Source organism: Hypomesus transpacificus, chromosome 15, assembly GCF_021917145.1.
Source record: "Hypomesus transpacificus isolate Combined female chromosome 15, fHypTra1, whole genome shotgun sequence".
Classification (NCBI taxonomy): Eukaryota; Metazoa; Chordata; class Actinopteri; order Osmeriformes; family Osmeridae; genus Hypomesus; species Hypomesus transpacificus.
The window spans coordinates 10,747,278-10,768,980 of NC_061074.1; the positions used below are offsets into that span (position 1 = coordinate 10,747,278).

The following is a 21,703-nucleotide window of genomic DNA, read 5'->3' on the forward strand; positions in this document are numbered from 1 at the left end:
CTGTATTAATGCATTTAATCTGGTTACGTCGTGGGCTTCTTGAGATCCGTTGAAGCATCCTACTGTTTGTCTGCCTCTGAGTGATGCTAAGTGCGCTTTTGATAAAGTCATTTAATGGGACATAATGTCCGTGTTGTTGAGAGAATAGCGGTTGTTCGTGGCAGCTGGGTGGATGTACAGTATCTATCTACAAGATTGTTTGTTTAAACGACTCATGTTCTTCAAGCCTAAAGTAAGGGAAATGTCTGCTTGCACCGGGGAACTGAGACATGCAAGAATATTTTCCAGTTGTAAATTGAATCGCACATTAAATTATCATTGATTCATTTGTTGCATGACATACATTTACATGGGCTATGCTAGGTGTAGACTTTTATACAGTGTGACAATACAACATTAGAAGTGTCATGTTGACTACCTGTAGGCTACATACACTGACTAATTGACCATTAGCCTGTTGGCTAACTTATTTCAGTAGACAGCTATATTACCCAGGATTCGGTAGAGTACCGTAGACATTCTGTGTTTCTGTGAGTGTCTGGAAGTCACGTGGAGTTGTCTGTAAAGCTAACTGCCCTCTGAAACAATCAGCCCTTTTACTGAAGGCTGCTATAAACATGCACTCATGGTACCAGTTACCTTCCCAACACTTTGCCCGTTCCTGCCCACTCACAGGCTGCAGGGGAGGCCATGTGGAGGGCATACCGCCCTTCACGGGAGACTGGCAGTTATGCCCAGTCATCAGCCCCCCCTCCTCCCTTCATCAGCCTTCCCTCCCTCCTCTCCACTCCCTCTCCAGAGTGGTTGAATGTGTGTGTCCTGAGGGATTCAGAGGCTAACGTGATGAGTGTGCAGGCCTGAGGGCTGGGTCTCCTCCCTGTGGCCCGGAAGCTTCCATGCGTACAGGGCAGGTTCAGGACTGGGGCTGGCATTATCAGACACTTTGGGAGGAAGACAAGCTCACACTCTTTTTGTTTATGTCTTGGTCCAGATTAAGATTGAGTCTGTGGTCTGAATTTAAATCATTTGCACTCTTTCAAGAAGTGAATGTAAAAAAAAAAAAAAAAAAAAAAAAAAAAGCTTGTCTGGTGGATCCCAGATTTATTTAATGTTGTTGACTTAGCTGTAGTTGCCTACTGTCATAATGAGCCTACTAAACTAATTCGGCTGCTTGGGTGGTGTAGCAGCTGTAAAGTTGGCATGGCTCTAGGACATCATGGAAACACGATACTTAAGCAACACCCTAACCCACTGAGCTGAACGTAGCGGTGTAATGTCTTCTTGAGGTGAACGCTGTGATGTTTTCCCATCTTCTTGCATGCGACACCTGCATACTGCTCGCGGGCATACGCACACAAGTTCTCAAAGCGATGCACACGCGCCTGTAAAGAAGAAATTGTGCTGACAGCTGCAGTTGAATTGCCAAAGCGTAGCGCTATCTTGCAAAACCATTTCGTAAGCTAGCTCCTTCTTGTTCTACCGTGTGTACTCGGGTCAGCGTGTAGCTGCCAAGAGGTATGATGGATCCATCGCACGTACACACACACACACACACACACACACACACTCCTATTCTTGTTCCTCACTTTTCAACTTTTCCCCTTTCTGTCTTCATCTTTCATTCGTACATGCACATTGACACACGAGTCAAGTGGTTGGAAGCACACCTCATAGTATTGTTTATCTTCTTTCCTTTGTCAAGGTGTAGCAAGTGTCAACTTACTCAAGTCCCCTTTCATCGTAGCTCATTGAGTTAATTCCTTTTAAGTGCTTACAGACGGTCGAGGTCAAAGGTGACACCAAACAAAGCTTCTTGTATTCTTGCTATTTCCACTGTGTTACAGTAGCAGTGTATTGATACAACGTTGGCTGCATGACACTTCAAACCAGCACCAGTTATTTTCAGCCTACCCCTGTAGCCATAACATGGCTGGAAGATGAGAAGAGGAAGAGACAGAATATCTTAAGAAACAGAGATCTCATCCTAAGATGGGAGGATGTTATATTTAAAAGTACAACTTTTTCTTTTGATGCCGTCATCATTTTCTTCTTTCTGAAACCATATTTTGTTTTACCAGTCACATGGAGTGCATTAGTAGGAGTAAGTGTTCATTCATGTAATTCAAAAATCTGGTACGAGGGTATCTTGATGTCACCCAAATGGAGCTGTCCCTGTGTGAGGTTCTGTGAGAGCTGGAGGTTAGGGCTCAGTGACGGTCAGGAATGTCTGTGACTCTGCTTCCCTCAGTGGGGGAGGGGGGGGGGGGGGGTGCGGCTGCCTTTTATCTGATGAACACACCGCTGCTTGTCTTAGCTGGCACACACTGATGGGCACACACAACACACACACACACTACACCTCCCATGTCGCGGGCGCAGGGCCCTCTCCCTTGTTGCCCGCCCGCCTGTTGACACGCTGAAGTGTGTTTTCATTTTGGCCTGGTTGTGTGTTGTTGCATAAGCCTGTAAGTTCAGGGCTGTTTTGACCATGTCAGCACTCCTTTCGGTGGCGGCTCGTTGTGTGTGTGTGTGTGTGTGTGTAATGTACCCATGTTTGAGCCCGCCTGGCAGCTTGGCAGCTGTGCAAACAGCTCTGAAGCCATCCCTTCTCCCTCTGATGTGGGTCGTTGCCTCGACCAGAACTGTAGTCAATCCAGGTCTTTTTTATTTATTTATCTATTTTTCAATCAATCTGCATAGCGCCGAGAACCGGCCAACCACGTTGTCAGTTCCAGATCATAACACCGAGGGGCTGTTTGATGTCTTGCCCGTGGTCATTAACGGGTGTGCGTGACCGAATGATGTCTACACGCAAGGTTGTACTCGTGCCTCGTGGGCATCGGGCGCCTATTCTACTGAATGGGCCTCACGCATCTACATGTAGCGTAATCGCTTTTCAAATGGACGTCTATGTGCGTCCACAAGGACCCCGTCTGTCTCCACAAATGGGATGTGATGTCTCACCCCATTATTCCTTAGAACCAGTGTTTCCCCCATTTTTCATTCGTCATCCATTCATTCATGCGTCTGTGTGCAATACCGTCTCCCATGAACAGAGAGACGGTCATGTGTGGGCAGTTTGAGGATGCCTCTCGTGTGACTCCGCGCCTTCATTTTGCCTTAGACAGCTTAGTCATGAAAGCAGGAGAGTTGCTTCCAGATACGAGAGTGGGCTGAATGGCAAGCACGTGTGTTGAGCGTGAGGGCTAGGCAGGCTGAGAGAGGGAGACGGCCAAAGGTGTGGTCCATTTGATGTGTCAGAAGCCCCTGGGATTCTGTGAAATAGTTGTAAAAATGATTTTGTCTCAGATTTGAACCATGTTCTAAAACTCTCTATTTAAACGATCGACTGGAGCATCAGAACATCAGAGAGAAAAAAACGTTTTTGAGTGCCCTTTAATGTCCTCTTTTCTGTAATCATTTGCTCCTCTGAAAACGGCATCCAAAACAAAAGGAGAAAAGCACGTTCCAGTGCTGGAAAAAAAGAAGTTAACAAGCCTGGAGGTTTTCACAACGTCCTACCCCCTCCCCCTCTTTCTCATTCCTCCTCTCTTCCACACTCCCTCTCTCCCTCCCTTCTTTTCCAGCTCCTCTGTGGGCCACATGAGCTTGTCACGTCACCTCAGCCCTTGATGTGGCTTCTCCCTGGTGCGTTGCCCCTGTCTCATCTCCAGACGTCTCACGCTACTAATCACTGAGTCACAGACGCCTGCTGACTGCTGGCGCGCGCCGCCGACTCGACTACCCCCGTCACGGGCATTTATTTTCCTCATAACCTCCCCATTATGAGAGCGACTGGGCGTCCCGTGGGGCTCCGCACTGCCCCAAAATGGCTCCAGAGCAGTGGCCACCTACCGCCTACGCGTCCCACCATGGCCCTGGTCGTAACTATTTTAGTCCACCCTCCTTTGCTGTTGCTATTATGGTTGTTGCAGTTCCATGCTTGGAAAGTCTTTCTTTGTTTCTTTCATTCTTCCCTCCCCTTCGTCCCAAAGTACAAGAGGGAGTCAGTCTGCTATAGACATCAGTGTTTTGTCCTGTAGGACTTGCAGTTTTCAGCGATGTTCAGTCGGCCTGAACAAGGCCGGTTGAGGTCTTTGGTGGACGAAGAGCGACCCAGATTTCTTGTTTTCCCTTTGCGGGTTAGCTTTCTGCCGGCCACCTGTTTATGGAGTCAACGTTTTTTTTTTGGGGGGGGGGGGGGAGGGAGTGGGGGCTGCTTTTGTAATCAGCCAGGTCCCAGAAGTCCCAGACGGCTCTTTTAATGAATGTAAAACCTACTCCATAAAAACAGTATCGACAAGCAGATCGGCTTTTATGGCGGAGAACAATCCGTTATAGCTCTTGGTGGAGGACGGGTTTCGGGGGCTGTTCTACCCTGTAGGTGTGACTTGGACTCCTACAGCAGGCTGAGTGGGGGCCTCAGTGACACACTGGCAGTGGGAGGCAGGCACATGTGTTCTGGCAGGCAGAGACATAAGAGGCTGGGGCTAGGGTCAAAGCTGAGAGGCTGGGGGGTGAGGCGTTGCGGTTTTCACAGCTGGGTTCCTCGTCTGGTCTTTCCGTATCTGCATAGTTGAGGTAGAGAGAGAGAGAAACGGAGTGGCCAGGTTGCTAGTCGCTAAGTGTTGCTAGCTACAATTACTGTAGGCGTCTGAGGCGAGCCCAAGGGCCAGCGCTAAAGAGAACTTGACTTTGACACTTCCCTTCCACTGTACTGCATTGCTGATGGGAGTTCGACGTTGCCAGGTTCTCATAAAACCCACATTTAGAATCCCTGTGTGCTGCTTTCGACCTCATAGGTTTATGGTTTATGGAAACCTATGAGGAATGAATGACAAATGGCGAGTATGGGAATAGGCATTTTTCAAGATGCCGGTTTGCGTCATGAATACTCTTGTGAAAATGAACACCAGTGTATTCCCCAGGGGTCCAGTCATTCTTTTGATAGCATGAGTCACTTTGACTCAATGTTGTTCCTGCGTGTGTGGTTTTGTTTGTGTGTTTATGTACGAACGCCAACATTATATTGCAGGACATTATTTTCTTATCATGTGTTGGTGTTATCAAGCAGAGAAGAAGTTCAAGATCAAATAAGTAAAACAAGTTTTTTGTATTTCTCAAACAGGAAACTTGGACTTTCTCTTCAACATATGGGTTTGAGTCAGGTTCAACTCTAGAAAAATAATACATTACTTTTCAATGGTGGACGATATATATCGAAGCTCAGATCTTTCATCGTCAGTGCCACAGTAATGTTCTGGTTTTGTTAGAAGCAAAAGAAAAAGCTGTGAGAAGCATATTAGCAATTGTAAAACACCAGTGGTATGTATGGCATGCAAGTGTGGTCTGGGGGAATTAATTTATCGAGTATACATCTGTCGCCCATATCTTGCTTTCAAATGAACTGCTAGCATGAGCTACATTGTGATGTATAATTATGTACAGAACTGTGTTTGTGCAAAGAGTATTGGAAAGCATTCATTTCTACAACATGGATTACAGTGAATCATGCTTCCCATTGGTTTATCCCTTTCTCATCGTATTTCACGCTCAAGTGTCCAGAAAAGTTTCCGGAGGAATGTGTCCGTTTGGGTGGAAAACCGGACAGGCAACAGGGTTTCTTAGAAGAATGCAAAGGCGGGAGTAAACTGTTTGTCAGAGACGTGTGTTTGCTTTAGCGCCTAAACAGTTCACTCAGAGCATCCCCTGTCTGTTTACACCAGTGCCGGGTCTGGGGGAAGGCTAGCTGGAAACGCGTTGCTAAGCTAACACCACCTGCATTCTGGTGTGGTAGAACCGAGCAAAAGCCTGTGTCACGAAAAGAGAGAGAACTAACTTCCTCTCATTTTCTCCATGTGTCTCAACCCACCAAAGTACATTTGAAGGGTTGTGAAATAAAGTTGTGTACACTGTTTTTCACATTAGGCAAAGAGAGGAATTTCACAAGTATTTCACATTCTGAGATGGTCTAAGACAAAATACAAGAACAGAACACCATTCTCAGAGAACTCGTGTCTAGTTGCGTCAGTTTGGTATGCATGAAGAGTGAAGGCGAGCCATTTGTAAGAACTTTGTGTTCCGTCATGTTCTGAGGAAAGCTGGGAATTTCCATCAAAGCTTTTAACTGGAAGACACTTAGCATCCAGCCAGGCCCAGCCAGGGATCAATGGAGACATGAAGCTAATGTCATAACGCCAGACCTGAGACTGTGCAAACAATATAGAGTTCTTAATGCCCTTTCACATCATAAGCTAATGTGATTGCAGATATAGTAAGAGGGACGGAGGGAGGTAGGGAAAGAAAGCAGCCGGAGCGCGAGACAGTCGTCTTTCTGCCAGCGTCGGCAGGCTGTGCTCCTGGAGTGTGGTGTTCCTGGAGAGCCCAGTGTTTGCTTTGTAAAAAGACAGTAGTCTTTTTAGTACAAAGTCAGCAGCAGCATAATATGGCCTTAAGCTGCGTGGGCTGGCACACAACCACAGACTTGTACAGGGTTGACGGTGTCCAACAGACAGTGGTGGAAGCCTAAGGATAGACTCACTGTCCCAGTGCTATGTGATACTGGCCTGGACATCGACCTCAGACCGGGTGGCAGGCCCTGGGTCTGGCCCTGGGTCTGACCCTGGGTCTGGGTCTGGGTTTGGCCTTTCCTCGCTCTGGCTCCGGGGCTTCCCCGCACTGTGGACGCCCGCCGGCCACTTCTATTCCTGTCCCTGCAAGCCCCCGGCTCTCTGCATTGAGATGGAAATCCAAATAGCCACGTAGAAAACGGGAGGGGGGCTGAAGAACAAGCGTCCCTCTTAGAGATCTGAGTCCCCCCCCCCCCCTCCTTCCCCCTCAACAGCCCCCCTGCCACTTCATTACCCTCTGGGACCTGAATGGGCTCCCTTCATGTCGGCCTGGTTTATGACCTCTGGCTCTCCCAGACTGGGACAGATAGGAATCTCCATCAAAGAGCCCCCCAGATAGCACCACCACCTCTGGACTGGGGGTTCTGCGGGGGTCGGGGCTGCCCTTCAGACCACCATAGGCTGGCTCCACCCCCCCCCCCCCCCCCCCCCCCCCCCCCGTTCTTTTGGTATGGTCCCTCACCTCTCCCACCAGTTACCATAGCTGAGCGAGAGGGTTGTTCCATTCCTTCACCGTGGGTGTTCCGGGTTTAAAACACCTGACCCACCTTCTCAACCTCTCCCCTCGACCTCATCAAGTGGCACCTTCGCAACAGGAAGTGGACCAAAAGCGTTGTGATGAGAACAGCTGTCCCATACACAGCTCAAGCAAAAGAGGGTGCGAGATAGATCGCTTGTCTGAAGTATATTTTGATCTCGGAAGGAGACCAAAATAAATCGTCCCTCTAAATCACCCATCAAGTGATTTACTTTAGAAACACCCCAACAGCTCCTCTGAATAGACCCCTCTTTTATTACTCGCCCACGGCATTCCCCACATTGTGGTCAAAACCTGCACAGACACATGGGAAAATGTGTCCAAAATGTTGACTGGTACTGTATATAGAGAGTAGCCCACGTTGCATTATCAATGATGCCTTGCATCATCTTAGGCGAGGCGGCGCCGCCTTCACGAATGAAGGAAGTTCACTTCCGCCTGGGAGATGGTCCGTTTCCTGCCTGATGTCACCTTGGGAGAGAGAGAGGGAAAGAGAGAGAGAGAGTACACTCTTTAGTCCTCTCATTCATCTCCCCCTCTCCTCCTCCTGTCCTGTGATCGGCTTCAATTACAGCCCGATGAGTCACCCCTCCGCTTCCCACACACACACACACACTCCCCACCCCGACCTCGCCCCATCTCGCCTGGCCCTGTCGAGGGTCTCCAGTTCCCAAGAGCTGTAGCCCCCCGGCCGAAAATTCCAAATTTCACGCCCTCGCTCTGGCGCACAGGCAAAGGATACTGCTAATTTGGTTCACGTGTGTGTGTGTGTGTGTGCATGTGCACCACTTTCTCCTTGACTCTCCCGACCTGGGTGTGAGGTGTTAGGCAGAACCTTCATCTCTGCCTGGCAGGTTCGGGGGGGGGGGGAGAGAGGTCGTCCAAGCGGTTGATATCTCCTTGGCAACCCGGGAGGGGGAGGGGGTGGTGACACCATCGTGGCAGACCACTCACCACTCATGTCCGACCATCACATAGTGATGTCACTGGAGAGGAGGCAATCGATACCCGATCCACATGTGGCCCTCGCTCGTTTGGCGCATGTCGTCTTTTCGTCCCGCGACATTGCCATCCCGCCATCGGCAGACGGGACGAGGGGAACGGAGAGCGTTCCAGCGTCTCTCGTCCTAATGGATGAGCCTCGTCTCGGGTTGAGACAGACTCCAATCATCCAGTGTGGATCGGGCTGGTTAGGAGACACTTAACGCTCAGAGCCTCTGACCCTGCCATGGCTAATGGTTCTCACGCAGCTATTGAAACCGTATCAGGACCCAGCCATTCACCGGCTAAAGATCCAAGCCCGCCTCTTCTGTTAATGGACGCTGTGCATTAGCTATCACACACAGCTGCGATGTGGGTCTAAACCATTAGCACAATGCTTCATTGCTCTATGTTCGGAATTCTAATGGTTTTAATGCACGCTGACCATCTCCATGGTAAGAGACACAGGGAGCTTGGGGGGATGTCTTTTTGGGGAGAGGGAAGGATGAACGCGGGGACCAACTCGTCTCCAGTCATCCCGGAAAGGCAAGCCGTAGCGCTCTGTAAGGACATTAGACCACGATGTCTGAAGAAAGCCCCCCCCCCCCCCCCCCCCCCCCAGTGAGTAGACGGATGGTGGAAGACAGACAGGCAGACAGACACAGAGCAACACAGACAGGGCTAGGTCTAGTTCTCCTGTCAGCCAGCCTTCCAGCGCTGGGTTATGTCGGCGCGACTGGCGAATCAGGGACAGCTGTTGAGCATTCCAAGAGAGTCCAGGACGCTGGCCCATCCAGCAGAGGAGGCCAGAACATCTGGGAGAATGACACCGGCGATGTGAGAGAGAGAGAGAGATGCAGAGGCAAAACTCACAAAAAGCATGCGTCAACTTATTTGAGGTTGCTTGTTCTGCACTGTAGAAAGTGTTCATTGTTGTCAAATACTTCTTCTTTTTTTGTGGCGACTTTCAAAGCACATTCTTAGAGGGTTGTCTCAGTAATCTGTAGCATGCACTGTAATTCTCTCCCCATTGTGGAAAAAGTGGTGGGGTTGCTGTTTAAATCAGAGTTTTTTTAGTATTTTTTGTGGCATGGGGGCTTTCCCCCGTCTTCCTCCCCCCTCGCCTGAATCAACTCTTCTTTCTAACACCGCCTCTGTCTCCTCCAGCCTCCACAGACCAGTCAATCTAATTAGAGCACCGCCAGTCATCAGGCACTGTTTAAAGCCATCAAAGACTCTCCTTGTGTCCAGCTGGATACCCAATGTGTGAACTGAGAACACTGTGTGTGTGTGACCGCGAGTCGTCGCTCCCCCGACACACACACCCCAGAGGCCAGGGTGACATCATCACCTCACTGCTGACCTTTGACCCTGACCGTTTGACCCAATGCCTAGCCAGGGCAACAGTAGGCCTTTCTGTTGGCGCCCTAACTGTGTGCCTGTGTGACCAGGGGCTGAATTAGAGGGTTCCGGAATGATCTCAGACAGACCCCAGGCTTCACCCTGTGTCCCACCCAGGCAGCCAGTCACTTGTGGGCACGCTCCTTCGAAGCAATGCAGCGTGGCGACTTCTGGCGTCTAGATATCAGGCGCGTATCCTGTGTCCTGGCAAAACACAGAGGCACCTGGACAACACACGGCGGGGAAACAAATAAATTTTTCCCCTGAAAGGGTGTGTTCCTGCGATACACTGAGCACTTTTGCGACAGCTGCGACATTTAATGGATTAGATGGGATGTCGATACACTGTCTGTCTGAACAGGATGTAATGGCTGAGCCAAGTGCTTGATCACGGTGAGAGAGGAACTAGAGCTAAAGACCGAGTGTGTGTGTGGCTACTACAGTGTGTCCGGTTAGCGAGACTGACCCCCCCCCCCCCCTTTCTCTTTCCCTCCCTCCACTCTCTCCCTGTCTCTCTCTCTCTTTGTCTTTCTTTCTCACTCTCTCTCTTCATCTCTGTCTTCCCTCCTCTATCTTTCAGATCTGGAGTGTGGAGACGTGCCCCTGCTCACTCCGGGGAGTAAAGAGATGATGTCTCAGGCCCTCAAAGCCACGTTCAGCGGCTTCACAAAGGAGCAGCAGAGACTGGGCATTCCCAAAGGTACCGCGTAGAGCTGGGGGCCATCGAGTTCTCTCCCTCGACCGTCTGTCTGGTCAAACAGCAACACACACCGTCTCTTAGAAAATCACCCACCCCCAAAAAACACATAGACATGCTGCCGAAAGCTAAGACACGATCCAGCAAACAATGTTGCATTTAGTCTGTTCCACGATACATAAAGAGTTAACTTCCAAAATGGAAGAACGGCTGTGCAAGGGTTGCAGGTGAAAGCAGGGGTTCGAAACAATATTATAATGATGCCACATACTAATGACGAACAACACTTCTTAGCTATTTAGGAAGTACACAAATGGTGTTTCTGCTTTTGAATGGTGTTTTGGCTGTCCTCATACCGCCTTGAATTAGCTGGGGGGTTTCCTGTTTATTAAGTGCTTATTTGCAGACAACTGAAACTGCTGATCGTTTGTGGTTGCCCTAACATGCATATGGTTAGGGCAGCCAAATACCTAATTCTCTAATGTCTACGTAACGTCTACAATAGACCCGCCTACATGTTTCGTTTATCAACGCTAAAAAAGAATACAAATCCATTGTGATGGCATCGCAGTGCGATGTTTTTTCACCATTTATATGAAGCATGAACAAGGGGGTCGTTTCTTACCAAGACGTCAGTGAAGGGTTTCACGTCTTTGTCCATGCACCCTGAAGATCTGTGTCGTAGCTCACGGGAAATGTTCAAATGAGATTCCGGAAGACTCCCCGCCGTGTGGGAATGCTCCCACACCCTAACCCTTCCAATCAAGTCTGGGCTCGGCTCCTCCCCCCTCTCCCCAGATCCCAGAGTGTGGGCGGAGAGTCACGTGAGCGAGTGGCTGGCGTGGACGGTGAACGAGTTCAGCCTGAAGAACGTGGACTTCCACAAGTTCCGCATGAACGGCGCCGTCCTCTGCGCCCTGGGGAAGGAGCGCTTCCTGGACCTGGCTCCCGACTTTGTGGGCGACATCCTCTGGGAACACCTGGAGATGCTTCAGAAAGGTAAAAGGGCAATCGGAGCCAAAAGGCTGCACGCCCACGGCCGCGTCCTTCATTTGTATTGAGAACCGGTTACTCAAGCGGCCGGGTCAGAAGGACATCTCGAAGAGCGGATGAAAACAATAGTCTAGTCTACGCTAAAAGGTCAATTTTATAGGCATTGTTAGCATTTAACACCGTAACAGGAGCCAAAGAGGAAAGGAGAATTACCTCAGGTCATTAATCTTTCATCAGTCAGGCCCGACACTCAATGCAGCTTTTCACGGCAGTTATACGATACATGAAATCAATGACGGGGTTAGTGATGCTCATAATTTATTTTTCATGAAGAAGACACAAAGCATTTCTCCAACGCCAACGGCCTGACCTCCAGCTTCCAGGAATCCCGCTATAGCTCAGACTACTTTGTCAGTAAGTACCTCTGAGGGGGATAAACACCGTAGACGGTCTCTTTCTAACTAATAGATCTTCATTTTATTCTAATATCCCTTTTTGACACACTACTTAATACTGCATGTGACCCCATTTATTCATCATCGTTAGTTTGTTCGTTTGTGAGCTATTCTCATGCTGTGTTGTAATTGTCGGTTCTAATCACCATGACTTGCCTGTTAAGACATGAAATTGTTCCAGATTGCCTAATCCTTCTCTGTCTCCATCTCCCCCCCCCCCCCCTCCGTTCCTGTTTCTCAAGGCTACGGCATTGAGCATGCCCAGTGCGTCCCTCCCTCGGAGTATTCCGAGCCCGGCTTCATCACCGAGTCCTACCAGACGCTCCACCCAATCAGCTCAGAGGACCTGCTGTCACTCAAGTACGAGAGCGAATACCCCAACGTCATTCTCCGGGACGCACCCCTCAACCCTCTGCAGGGCCACTACTTCACAGTCAAGCAGGAGGTGGTTTCCCCGGACAACATGTGTGTGGGCCGCATCAGCAGAGGTGAGTGGACAGTTTACCTCAGGTTAGCCGGAGCTCCCATGCACTAGAGGCCGTTGTTACCAGTAGTTTAGTCAAGACACTCAAGTGATTGATTTCACTATTTATTCACATACACGAGAATAGGTTTAACATTGGCGGAATGGATGTACATGGGGAAGCGCTCCCTGCCTTCACTGCAGCATGCATGGGGAAGCGCTCCCTGCCTTCACTGCAGCATGCATGAAATGCAGGTAGGGAGCAACGAGTTAAATCCAGACAGACAACATGGGGGAGAAGTAGATGGTGGTGGGTGGCAGCAACGGCAGAACACTAAGGTAATCGAGGATGCGTGCACACTGGGCTGGGAACACGGCGATGGGTGATATGACGCGCGCTGCCCAGTGCCATGCCTGAACTAGCGTCGCTCATCTCTCACTGAAACCTGTGAGGCCGGTCAATAACTGGAGCAAAGACCAAATTGAGTTCTCTTTGTGAAAGACAATCATGCGTGTGTGTGTGCCCACATGGATGTGTGTGATGGTGCTGATGCTGTCAAAGCTTACCCAGCCACAACAGCGTGTGTACAAGGTGAGGAGAAAACAGGCAGTAAGGTTTGTGCTTGTGGTTCCAACAAACAAACCCACCCACCCCCGCTCACACGAGACGAGGTTTGGGAACCAAAAAAAAAAACTACCAAAGACGAGAGCAGTCTATTGTTTTCCTGTCAGTGCGAAACGCGAACAAAGCCTGAGAGGTCGAAGAACGTTATCTTCAAACCTTTTACGTAAAACACCTCAAGTGAGAGGTGTTTGTCTTTGTCTCACATCTCGAGCTTGAGGTTTTTCTGTACTTGGCGTCAGCCAGGGAGCACGGGCATTCTCATGAACCCATCCTGTTTGCTCGGACCACAGGCACATCTGCTCACTTTCCCCTCTTGATAGTTTGGAGAAGAATTAGCCGTGTGGTTTACATCGATACCAGTAAAGCTGGGATTTTCTTTCCCCCCAATCCTCCTCAGCTGAACAAATGAGCAGGAGTATGATGGATAGAGTTAGCCACAGTACACACATTCTCTCCAACGGCCTGGGCATTTGCCCGCAAGGTACGTCCAGACATCGAACATCATAAATCCAAAGAATTCCTTTTTTTTTTTTTTTTTCGTGAGAGGTGGGGGGAGTGGGCAGTAGGGGGCCTGGCATTGAGCTTTTCCTCGACGTGGGAAAGTATTTGTGGCACAAAAATGAAACCCAACATGTGGCTTCAATTTTTCACAATTGGAAGATTTTCGGGGAGCAAGTTGGTGCACTGTATTACGTTTCGTACTTTAATAGCTGGCAATTCAAAGAGTCCTCTTATCTTTTTCGGCCAGAAATAGCGGAGCCATTTGTGCGATCGTCTTCCAATTAGTCTGAACTAAATAGCAGCCCTACAAGCGAGGCCGAGTGTGAAATAGAGAAACGCTGCAGCATACAAAACAACGAGCCTCAGTTGAGAAAGAGCGAGAAGGACTCATTTGCTGCCGAAGCCTCGTGGGTATTCCTGGTGTAAATATTGTCTCTGAAGCTGCAGCTTGAAACAATTAACATTCTGTCGCTGCAGTGGTGGCCTATTTCTATTGGAAGTCGCAAATTGTCAAGTCCATTGTCTACGTGGTCTTAAAATGTGTAAAGCACTTCAATTCCCTTAATCCGAAGCACGGCTAAAATACCTTTTTCAGGAGCAACAACACTCATGAACTCCTGTGATCTTCTTCTGTCCCCCCCCCCCCCCCCCCATCCTGTCCTCCCCACCCCCAGGTAAGCTGGGCGGCCAGGACTCCTTCGAGAGCATCGAGAGCTTGGAGAGCTGCGACCGGCTCACCCAGTCCTGGAGCAGCCAGTCCTCCTTCAGCAGCCTCCAGCGGGTCCCCTCCTACGACAGCTTTGACTCGGAGGACTACCCCAGCGCCCTGCAGGGCCACAAGCCCAAGGGCACCTTCAAGGACTACGTGAGGGAGCGTTCTGACCTCAGCAAGGACAAGCCTGTCATCCCTGCCGCCGCCCTCGCCGGCTACACAGGTGACACCACCTCCACAGGCGCATGGCCGTCACATGCTACAGTAGTACTTTTTGGAATGTCTGACCATTTTGGGGGAATCTCTGCTTGTAAAACGTACACCAGTGCCATGTCTTTTTTAAATGTAGGTATATCAGCAAATTATTATTGTTTTTCTTAAATGATTTTGCCAGCCATAGGTCTCCATTGGATATGGTATTAGATGTATTGTAACGTAAGCTACTGGTTTTGCATGCACTGTGGTAGCAGGTGTGGGTGCGCCTCAACATAACTGAGGTAACTTAAAAGAGGAGTTCAACAACTCCGCCAACCTAAGCTGGCTCCGAGTTGCGCACCTTACAGGAAACAGGAAGAACGACAACAATCATTTGCAGCTCCCTGCCCTGTTCTCTCCACCTTGCACCTCTTGCTGTCTCATCTGCACACTTTTTTTTCTTTTTTTTATCTTTGTCCCGCATCTCGACCTATTTTCCAAGTTGTCTTAGCAACGCGTGCACAGCAAGAGAAAGAAAGAAATTACCCACCCCTGTTCTTCAGAGTTGATTTATCTCTTCATCTCCCCAAGCCTATTTACGTTTTAGTATACGCCTCCATATTCTATTTAAATGTAAAGGTGTCTGACATGTGTTACACACAATCTCTTGGATTCTTTATTTCTGTCTTTTATGGCGGGATTGTAGTGTGGAAAAGTTGAATTACATTTACTGTTGCCATCTAATGTTTGCCAGTTTGGACAAAACCTTCAGAACTGTAACTCTTACACAACACTATGTCTACAGGCATGAAACACAGAATCAAACCTTCCTGATGAATGTTTCAATCATCAAGAGTTTTAGACAAACATCTTGAACTGTCACCTATTCAGCTCAAATCTTGTGGGGCTTTTCTGCTGTGAGGTCATTGAAGTCACAAGATTGTTAGTAGTGGAAGGGGGAAAGCCCAAATCCGTTCTGTACGTCACTGACGATGTATGCTTAGATTTGATTATGTTTTGACCTGGGGTCAAGTTAATTTGCAGTCCCCAAGGCAATGCTACTCACAAGACCTCTATTAAACGGTGCGTCATTCATTTGTATATCCATCTCTTTTATTGTATTGTCTAAAAGAATTCAACTGGAAATGTAGGCCTAAAGAAGTTACGCAAACCTTTGAATTCTGATGTAGTGCAGATAATGATAAAGTGCACTCCAATGTCGAGGATGAATCATGATTTTGTAAATGTGATATTTGGACCACGTTTCTGACATGACGGTACAAAAACACACATGCAGATGCCTTTGCCAAAACATATAACCTTGCAGACGTGTTTCTAACAACCGTATCAATGGTTGCCAGGACAGCACAGAAACCCATTGAGATGCTAACGCATGTTGCACATTATTTCTGCTGGTGGGACCCCACTTTTGCAGAGCACCTGGAGGAATGCAGAATGAGAAGAGATGAAACAAAAAATGGAGGAAAATATCATAATTATCTGGATAAAGAAAAGGTCTGGCCTCTGTTGGCATTAGCTGTTGGCATTAGCTGTTATTACACATGCCGTACAGCAAGTAAGTCTACAGTAGATGCCCCCTCATGCAGCAAGTGACCGCAAGATGGAGAAAGTAAAATATGTGGGAGATGGAGGTAAAAAAAAATGGCTGTGAACAGAGCGAGCAAGAAGGGGAGAGCGGGTTAGCGAAGGGGGAGTTAGAGTTGAGATAGTAGGTGTTGCAGCGAGTGTAGCTGCAATGGAAAATATGCCAAATGATATATCCCAATTTGATGTTTGTTAAAATGGGCATCTCTTACGCCAAACCAAATACAAGCACATGCCGTTCTCTGCACAGCCTAAGCAGGAAAGCGATAAGAGGTGAGAGATAAGTCCGACTATGAGGTTAAATGCTTTTCATTTCCAGTCACACCTCTTGACACCCCCGGGGTTGTCCGACCACTCTCTGACTCTCACAGACATGCGCACACATACGCCTTTTATCTCGCCCTCTTTCACTCACTCGTTCAATGCTTTTCTCTCTCTCTCTCTCTCTCTCTCTCTCCCCGCTCTCTCTTTCTCTCTCCCGCTCTCTCTCTCTGTCTCTCTCTCTGTCTCTCTCTCCCCCCCCCCCTCTTCTCTCATCTCATCTGCGCCCACATCTTTGACATGGCTCTGACTGTGAGCCCCTACACCCTCATTCGCTACACTGTAGTCTTTTTCAATGAAGACCATTGTGAACACTCATATTTTTGGAAAGCTTTTTTTTGGGGGGGGAAGGGGGTTCGACTACATTCTCGCGTGAGAGCACAGGGGGGGGGGGGGGCTGCTAAATGGGCACTGTATCTCCCTTATGTGGGCCCTCTGTTACAGTAGCAGACTTCATGGAATGCGTCTCAAAGCTCTCAGTGTTCAGGAGACCCAGTGCGACAACGTCGGTTGGTATACGGCGAGTCGAGGGCCGCTACATCCATTCTCCCATTTCGGCGCGTGTCTGTTCTTTTCTGAGCGCGAAGGGCTTGTATGCATGTGTCGCCCTCGCTCTCAAGCGCAAAACCCACAGGCCCATTTCTCTGAAATTGTTGGCGTGTGCCTTTTGACTCTTGTTGAGAGGCAGCTGAGAAAACCTGCTGTTTCTTAGCCGCTGCTGAGGAGGCGCTACATGAGTAGGTGTGGTTGTGAACTCACAAGCCAAGAACAGGGGGTTTGTCATAGCACAGAAAACCACCAAGATCAGAGTTACCAGAGCAGGCAGGCTTTCATGTATGGTTCTTCGTCTCCTCCCCCCCCATACAGACGTAGTGACGTCGCTGTCACGTTCATCCTTTTCATTTTGTTTGATTTGTTGAGCCTGCAAAATGAATTTCACTCCAATAACAAAATATGTATTCTGTGCTCGCCTGGACATCAGTGGTGACTATGCAAACGCTGTCGACCTAGAAGATACTGTAATCACCTCCTTCAGCACTCTCCTTTACTCTTACTCAGTCACACACACACACACACACAGAGACACGCATACACATGCTTGGATGAAGTCATGTCCTCAGATCTGGGACATGAACAGCCATGATTTCATCATCATGGTATTCATAGGAGGAGACCAAAATATGCGACGGAACCCAGCCAACACATGCTTCTCGGGGCAGCTACGCATGTTGCTCAAGGCGAACAGACCGAGAGGAGACATGAATGGGCTCCTTGTGCTGTAAAGGACGTCTTTATCCCCACTAATTCTGTCTCAACTTTTCACATTGTCTACTTCAAGGGTCAGATGAATGGCCCAAGGCAGTCAGTTAAATCAAAAGCGTGAACAGAACTGTTCCAAATGCTACACTGACGTATTATGTCACCTACTTAGCTGAAATTTGGTTCGCTTCTCTTATTCTCTCGAAGTATGCTAGCTAGCACCGTTCTAATCGCTGTCATCTTCTTCTGCTCTGCAGGCAGCGGGCCCATTCAGCTTTGGCAATTCCTCCTGGAACTCCTGACGGACAAGTCGTGCCAGTCCTTCATCAGCTGGACGGGAGACGGCTGGGAGTTCAAGCTCTCTGACCCCGACGAGGTGAGAGGTCGCGGCTCCCTCCCAGACCACTGTCACATGGTCGGGGGGCTCAGAGTGGTTCGACAGATGAGTTTTGAGTTTTTTTTGGGGGGGGGGGGGGGGGGGGGGGGGGGGGGGGGGGGGGGGGGTGTTTTACAGGAAGTTGTCAGTGACGAGGCAAGGGTCATTTACTCGGAACAAACCGAATTGGATAATTTTTTTGTTGGGTTAATAAATCCAAAACTTCATCTGGGTTGTTTTCCGAAGTTCCATATAAGGCAGTTTGGAAGTTTATCACATGGGTGTTAGGCACTTGGTACACTATGTAACTGAACGCTCTTTGTGACTCAGGTGGCTCGGCGGTGGGGAAAGAGGAAAAACAAGCCCAAGATGAACTACGAGAAACTGAGTCGCGGCCTGCGCTACTACTATGACAAGAACATCATCCACAAGACCTCGGGCAAGCGCTACGTGTACCGTTTTGTCTGTGACTTAAAAAGCCTGCTGGGATACACCCCCGAGGAGCTCCACGCCATGTTGGACGTTAAGCCCGATACAGACGAGTGAAAAACTACAGGACGAAAGAAAAGGACAGTGTCAAAGCAGCCGAGAAGACTAGGGGCTCAGAAAGTGTTCTTTACTATCCGGTAGACTGGGCAACCATTTTGGGACTTAAAAATCTTACTGTGGTCTCTGAAACATTTTGAGCTCATGTCAGGCAACATATTAAAATGGAGCACATGCCAACAGTGAAAATTCATACTCTGTTGCTTTGGCGTTGTGTATGAATATTATATACAGGTATAACTGAGCAGCTCAAAGTGAATGGAAAGCTGTTTGTTTGAATAGAGTGCCCATTTTGCCTAAGTAGCACAAGTAACTGACTTTGAGAAAGAGGGCTGTGAAGGAGAAAGAGAGGGTGATTCATTGTAGGGTGGACATTGCATGAGAGGAAAATTACTGCTATGAAATCTGTTGCCAAAATAGAAAATGGAAATATGTTGTATTTACATGCTCACTGTTTCTCTGCCTCACTGCACACACAATAGGCATGGGTAGTGTTCTCAGCTTGGACCAAAAAAAAAATTCATTTTGTTTTACTATTGTTTTTGAACCATACTGTATGTTTGTGCCAGTATTATTGTTAATGACTCCTGTTTGGAGCTTACCAAGGCTCAGAAAGAAGGCTGTCTTTTTAACGAATGAAGGTATTGTGAACCCAGAAGATATTCTGTGTGAGGTTAACCTTACTCCTGTTTTGTTCCCTTCACGAGCCAAAAAATGTCAAAATGCAAATTTGGTTATCAGACGACACTAGACACTGGCCATTTTCTCTCGTTTTCGCAGAGTTCACAAGGGCGCCTTACTCATAGCAAGAGTGCTTGATAGACAGCCAACTGAAAGTAACCGTTTCTTTTAAAACTGACGCTTTCACCTTTGCACATTTGCCGTTCTGCTATAGCGAGACAGTGTCTTTGCGAGACTATTCTGATCAGCATGTATGTTCAACTCGTACGCCAGTACGAGGACGGCCAGTCCATTCACACATGGAGAAGACCAGGCATGAGTGCCACGCTGTTCCAAATGCTCAAGATGTTGAGGGCGACAAGTGTAGCGAGTTGCATCCTAGGTCAAGGCACTGTTTTTGAGAAAAGCTTTTGGAATGTGTATCGAGGGTACTGTGCTATGAAAGTCCCACGTTAGTGTTGCTGCACAGTACTCTCTGAAGGTTAAGGTGTTTGTGGAAATTTGCTAGCAGAGGAGGTGAGAAGAAGTCTAGGCTGTCAGCGACGGTCTGAGGAGGGGTGTATCAGGAGGCTGCAGGAGATTGGTTGGGTAGACGTGGACCGGGAACTATAGATTGGTGGTTGATAAGTGACGTGTGATTGATAATAATTGACAGCAAGGGTGTGGTTTGAGTTCTAGCAGCACTGCATTGCTCAGAGGCCTTTGCTGAATGAAGTGTAAATAGACGCTCTTGTTGTACCACTGTTAAAGGAGGGAAGAATCGAAATCATTGACAAACGGGTCAACTTCAAGATGTACAGGAGGCAGGGGGGGGGGGGGCAAGTGGCATTACTATAAATGGTAATTTGTAATTCATAATTTTCTGTGCTTTAGACAAAAAAAAGACGCCCTACTTTGTCTATGGAATGGATGAGCAAAAGTATATGAACGTTTTTATTTTGACAGTCTAGCTCACTTGGACCACTCAGTGGATAGCTGGTTAGGTTTGGAGCCGTGGCTCCACTTTTGTCAGTTCAGTGGGACCAATACTCTACGCCGGCCTTATGGGAAAAGCCAAAGTCAAGAAATATCATCTTAAAATAAAAATGTTATTGTTTACAGTGGATGAATGTTACCCATACTGATGAGAATAGCTTTTGAAATGTCTATTTGTACAGATTGTATTTCATAAAGCTTTATTAAGACCCAGATTAAACAAATAAGCAAGAGACAAAGCAGGAATAATAACCAAACCCATGTGAGGTCTTTGGCTGTGGGGCTGTGGGGTACCCTCCACCATGTTGGAATACAGGGACCAAAAAACTGTAATTTTTTTCTAGTTTTATCTACTTTGATCTATCTGGGATAGTGCTCAACTTTGAGTCTATGCCAAGAACTTTCCCTTGTACTGCATATTTTGTGCTCTCCAAATTCTGAGAAAGAGATACTGTATCTGTGTGTTGTAACTGATTAGTTGGCCAACAAGCTACAAGATTGGTTTCGGTATTATCAATTAGCACAAGCACGCAAACCCTCACACAGTAAATGGAAACTTGCTGTTTGATCTGAATGTTTTGGCAGGTCAACCTTTAGTTGCTTTGATTTAGTTCTTAATGCATGTTTAGGTCCAGGATTTTAATCACTGTTTTATTTTCACTGTTCAGTTTTTTTTTTTTTTTTACCTCCAACGAATGTTTTATACCAGGGCAACTATTTTAGATATTTAAATATATGCTTAACTTGTTTTTGACTATGCCCTTGGTGCCAGTCACAATATGTAGTAGGTCAGAATATGAGTATCTTTGTCTATTAACGTGCCTGTTTAGACTTCGAATGAAGTTTGTTCAACTGTCAGGAAAAATTATTTAGGCTATATTGATAAATGTCACAAACACAGTATTGCACAGATCATAGTATACCTACTTACATGCATACATAGATACGTTGCCATGGTAACATATCTCAGACTGATCCAGTAGGAAACCCTTTTTTTTCCTCGATGTTACAGTTCTTTGTATATTTTATAGTGTTTTCTGTATTTTTGTTATTGAGATCATTTTTAATGTATTTAGTTCACAAACATTTGAATATTTTTCGATAATTTATATTTTATAAAAGAGAGACACAGACAGCTGGTGCTTTCATGGGAAATAAAAGGTAGCGCAGGACAAAAACATGTAGCGATTTTCTTTTTTAATAGAAAAAGACCTGTCTGCTCAAGAAAAAAAGGCTGATGCTGGCCCATCATTGATTTCTGCTGGAAAGTTTTATAAACTGTAGCTTCTATTTCTTATTGTACTTACTGTACTTTGAAATGTTATGTTATAAAAAAATATATGTGAACAGATATTTCCTAATCTTGTGTGAATTGTGTAGTCATTGAGTACAGTATTGTATGCTTGACTACCTACTTTAGAAAGTTGTGACTTTGGGCTACTTGCCAAATTATGAGCTACCAACTTCCTCCACTCTATCCTCTGTTGGAAGTTTCTACCCGTGCTCGTAAGATCTAAAAAAAAACACATAATACTGTCAGTAAAAATGCATAAAACAATTATTTTCAAGACAGCTAAGACATGGGTCCACATATCCCTACAAGTACATAACTCGCTTGCAAGTTCTGTGAGTGTTTTGAATCTCAGATTTATATATATATATACAGTACCAGTCAAAAGTTTGGACACATTTTCCCATGTGTCCAAACTTTTGACTGGTACTGTACACACACACGCACACGTACAGATA

The 21,703-nt window shown here is 47.4% G+C and overlaps 1 protein-coding gene across 2 annotated transcripts in view; it reads left to right on the forward strand.

Moving 5' to 3' along the window:
- The window catches only part of ets1 (v-ets avian erythroblastosis virus E26 oncogene homolog 1), a 33,840-nt gene extending 12,533 nt beyond the window's left edge, over positions 1-21,307 (forward strand). For both annotated transcript variants that reach the window (XM_047035252.1, XM_047035253.1), the window contains 7 exons: positions 10,130-10,249; positions 11,045-11,245; positions 11,573-11,653; positions 11,937-12,182; positions 13,958-14,218; positions 17,634-17,752; positions 18,083-21,307. In XM_047035252.1, coding sequence (XP_046891208.1) covers positions 10,130-10,249; positions 11,045-11,245; positions 11,573-11,653; positions 11,937-12,182; positions 13,958-14,218; positions 17,634-17,752; positions 18,083-18,298 — 1,244 coding nt within the window. In that variant the 3' untranslated portion in view covers positions 18,299-21,307. The remainder of the gene's footprint in view (positions 1-10,129; positions 10,250-11,044; positions 11,246-11,572; positions 11,654-11,936; positions 12,183-13,957; positions 14,219-17,633; positions 17,753-18,082) is intronic.
- The last annotated feature ends 396 nt before the right edge of the window (positions 21,308-21,703 follow it).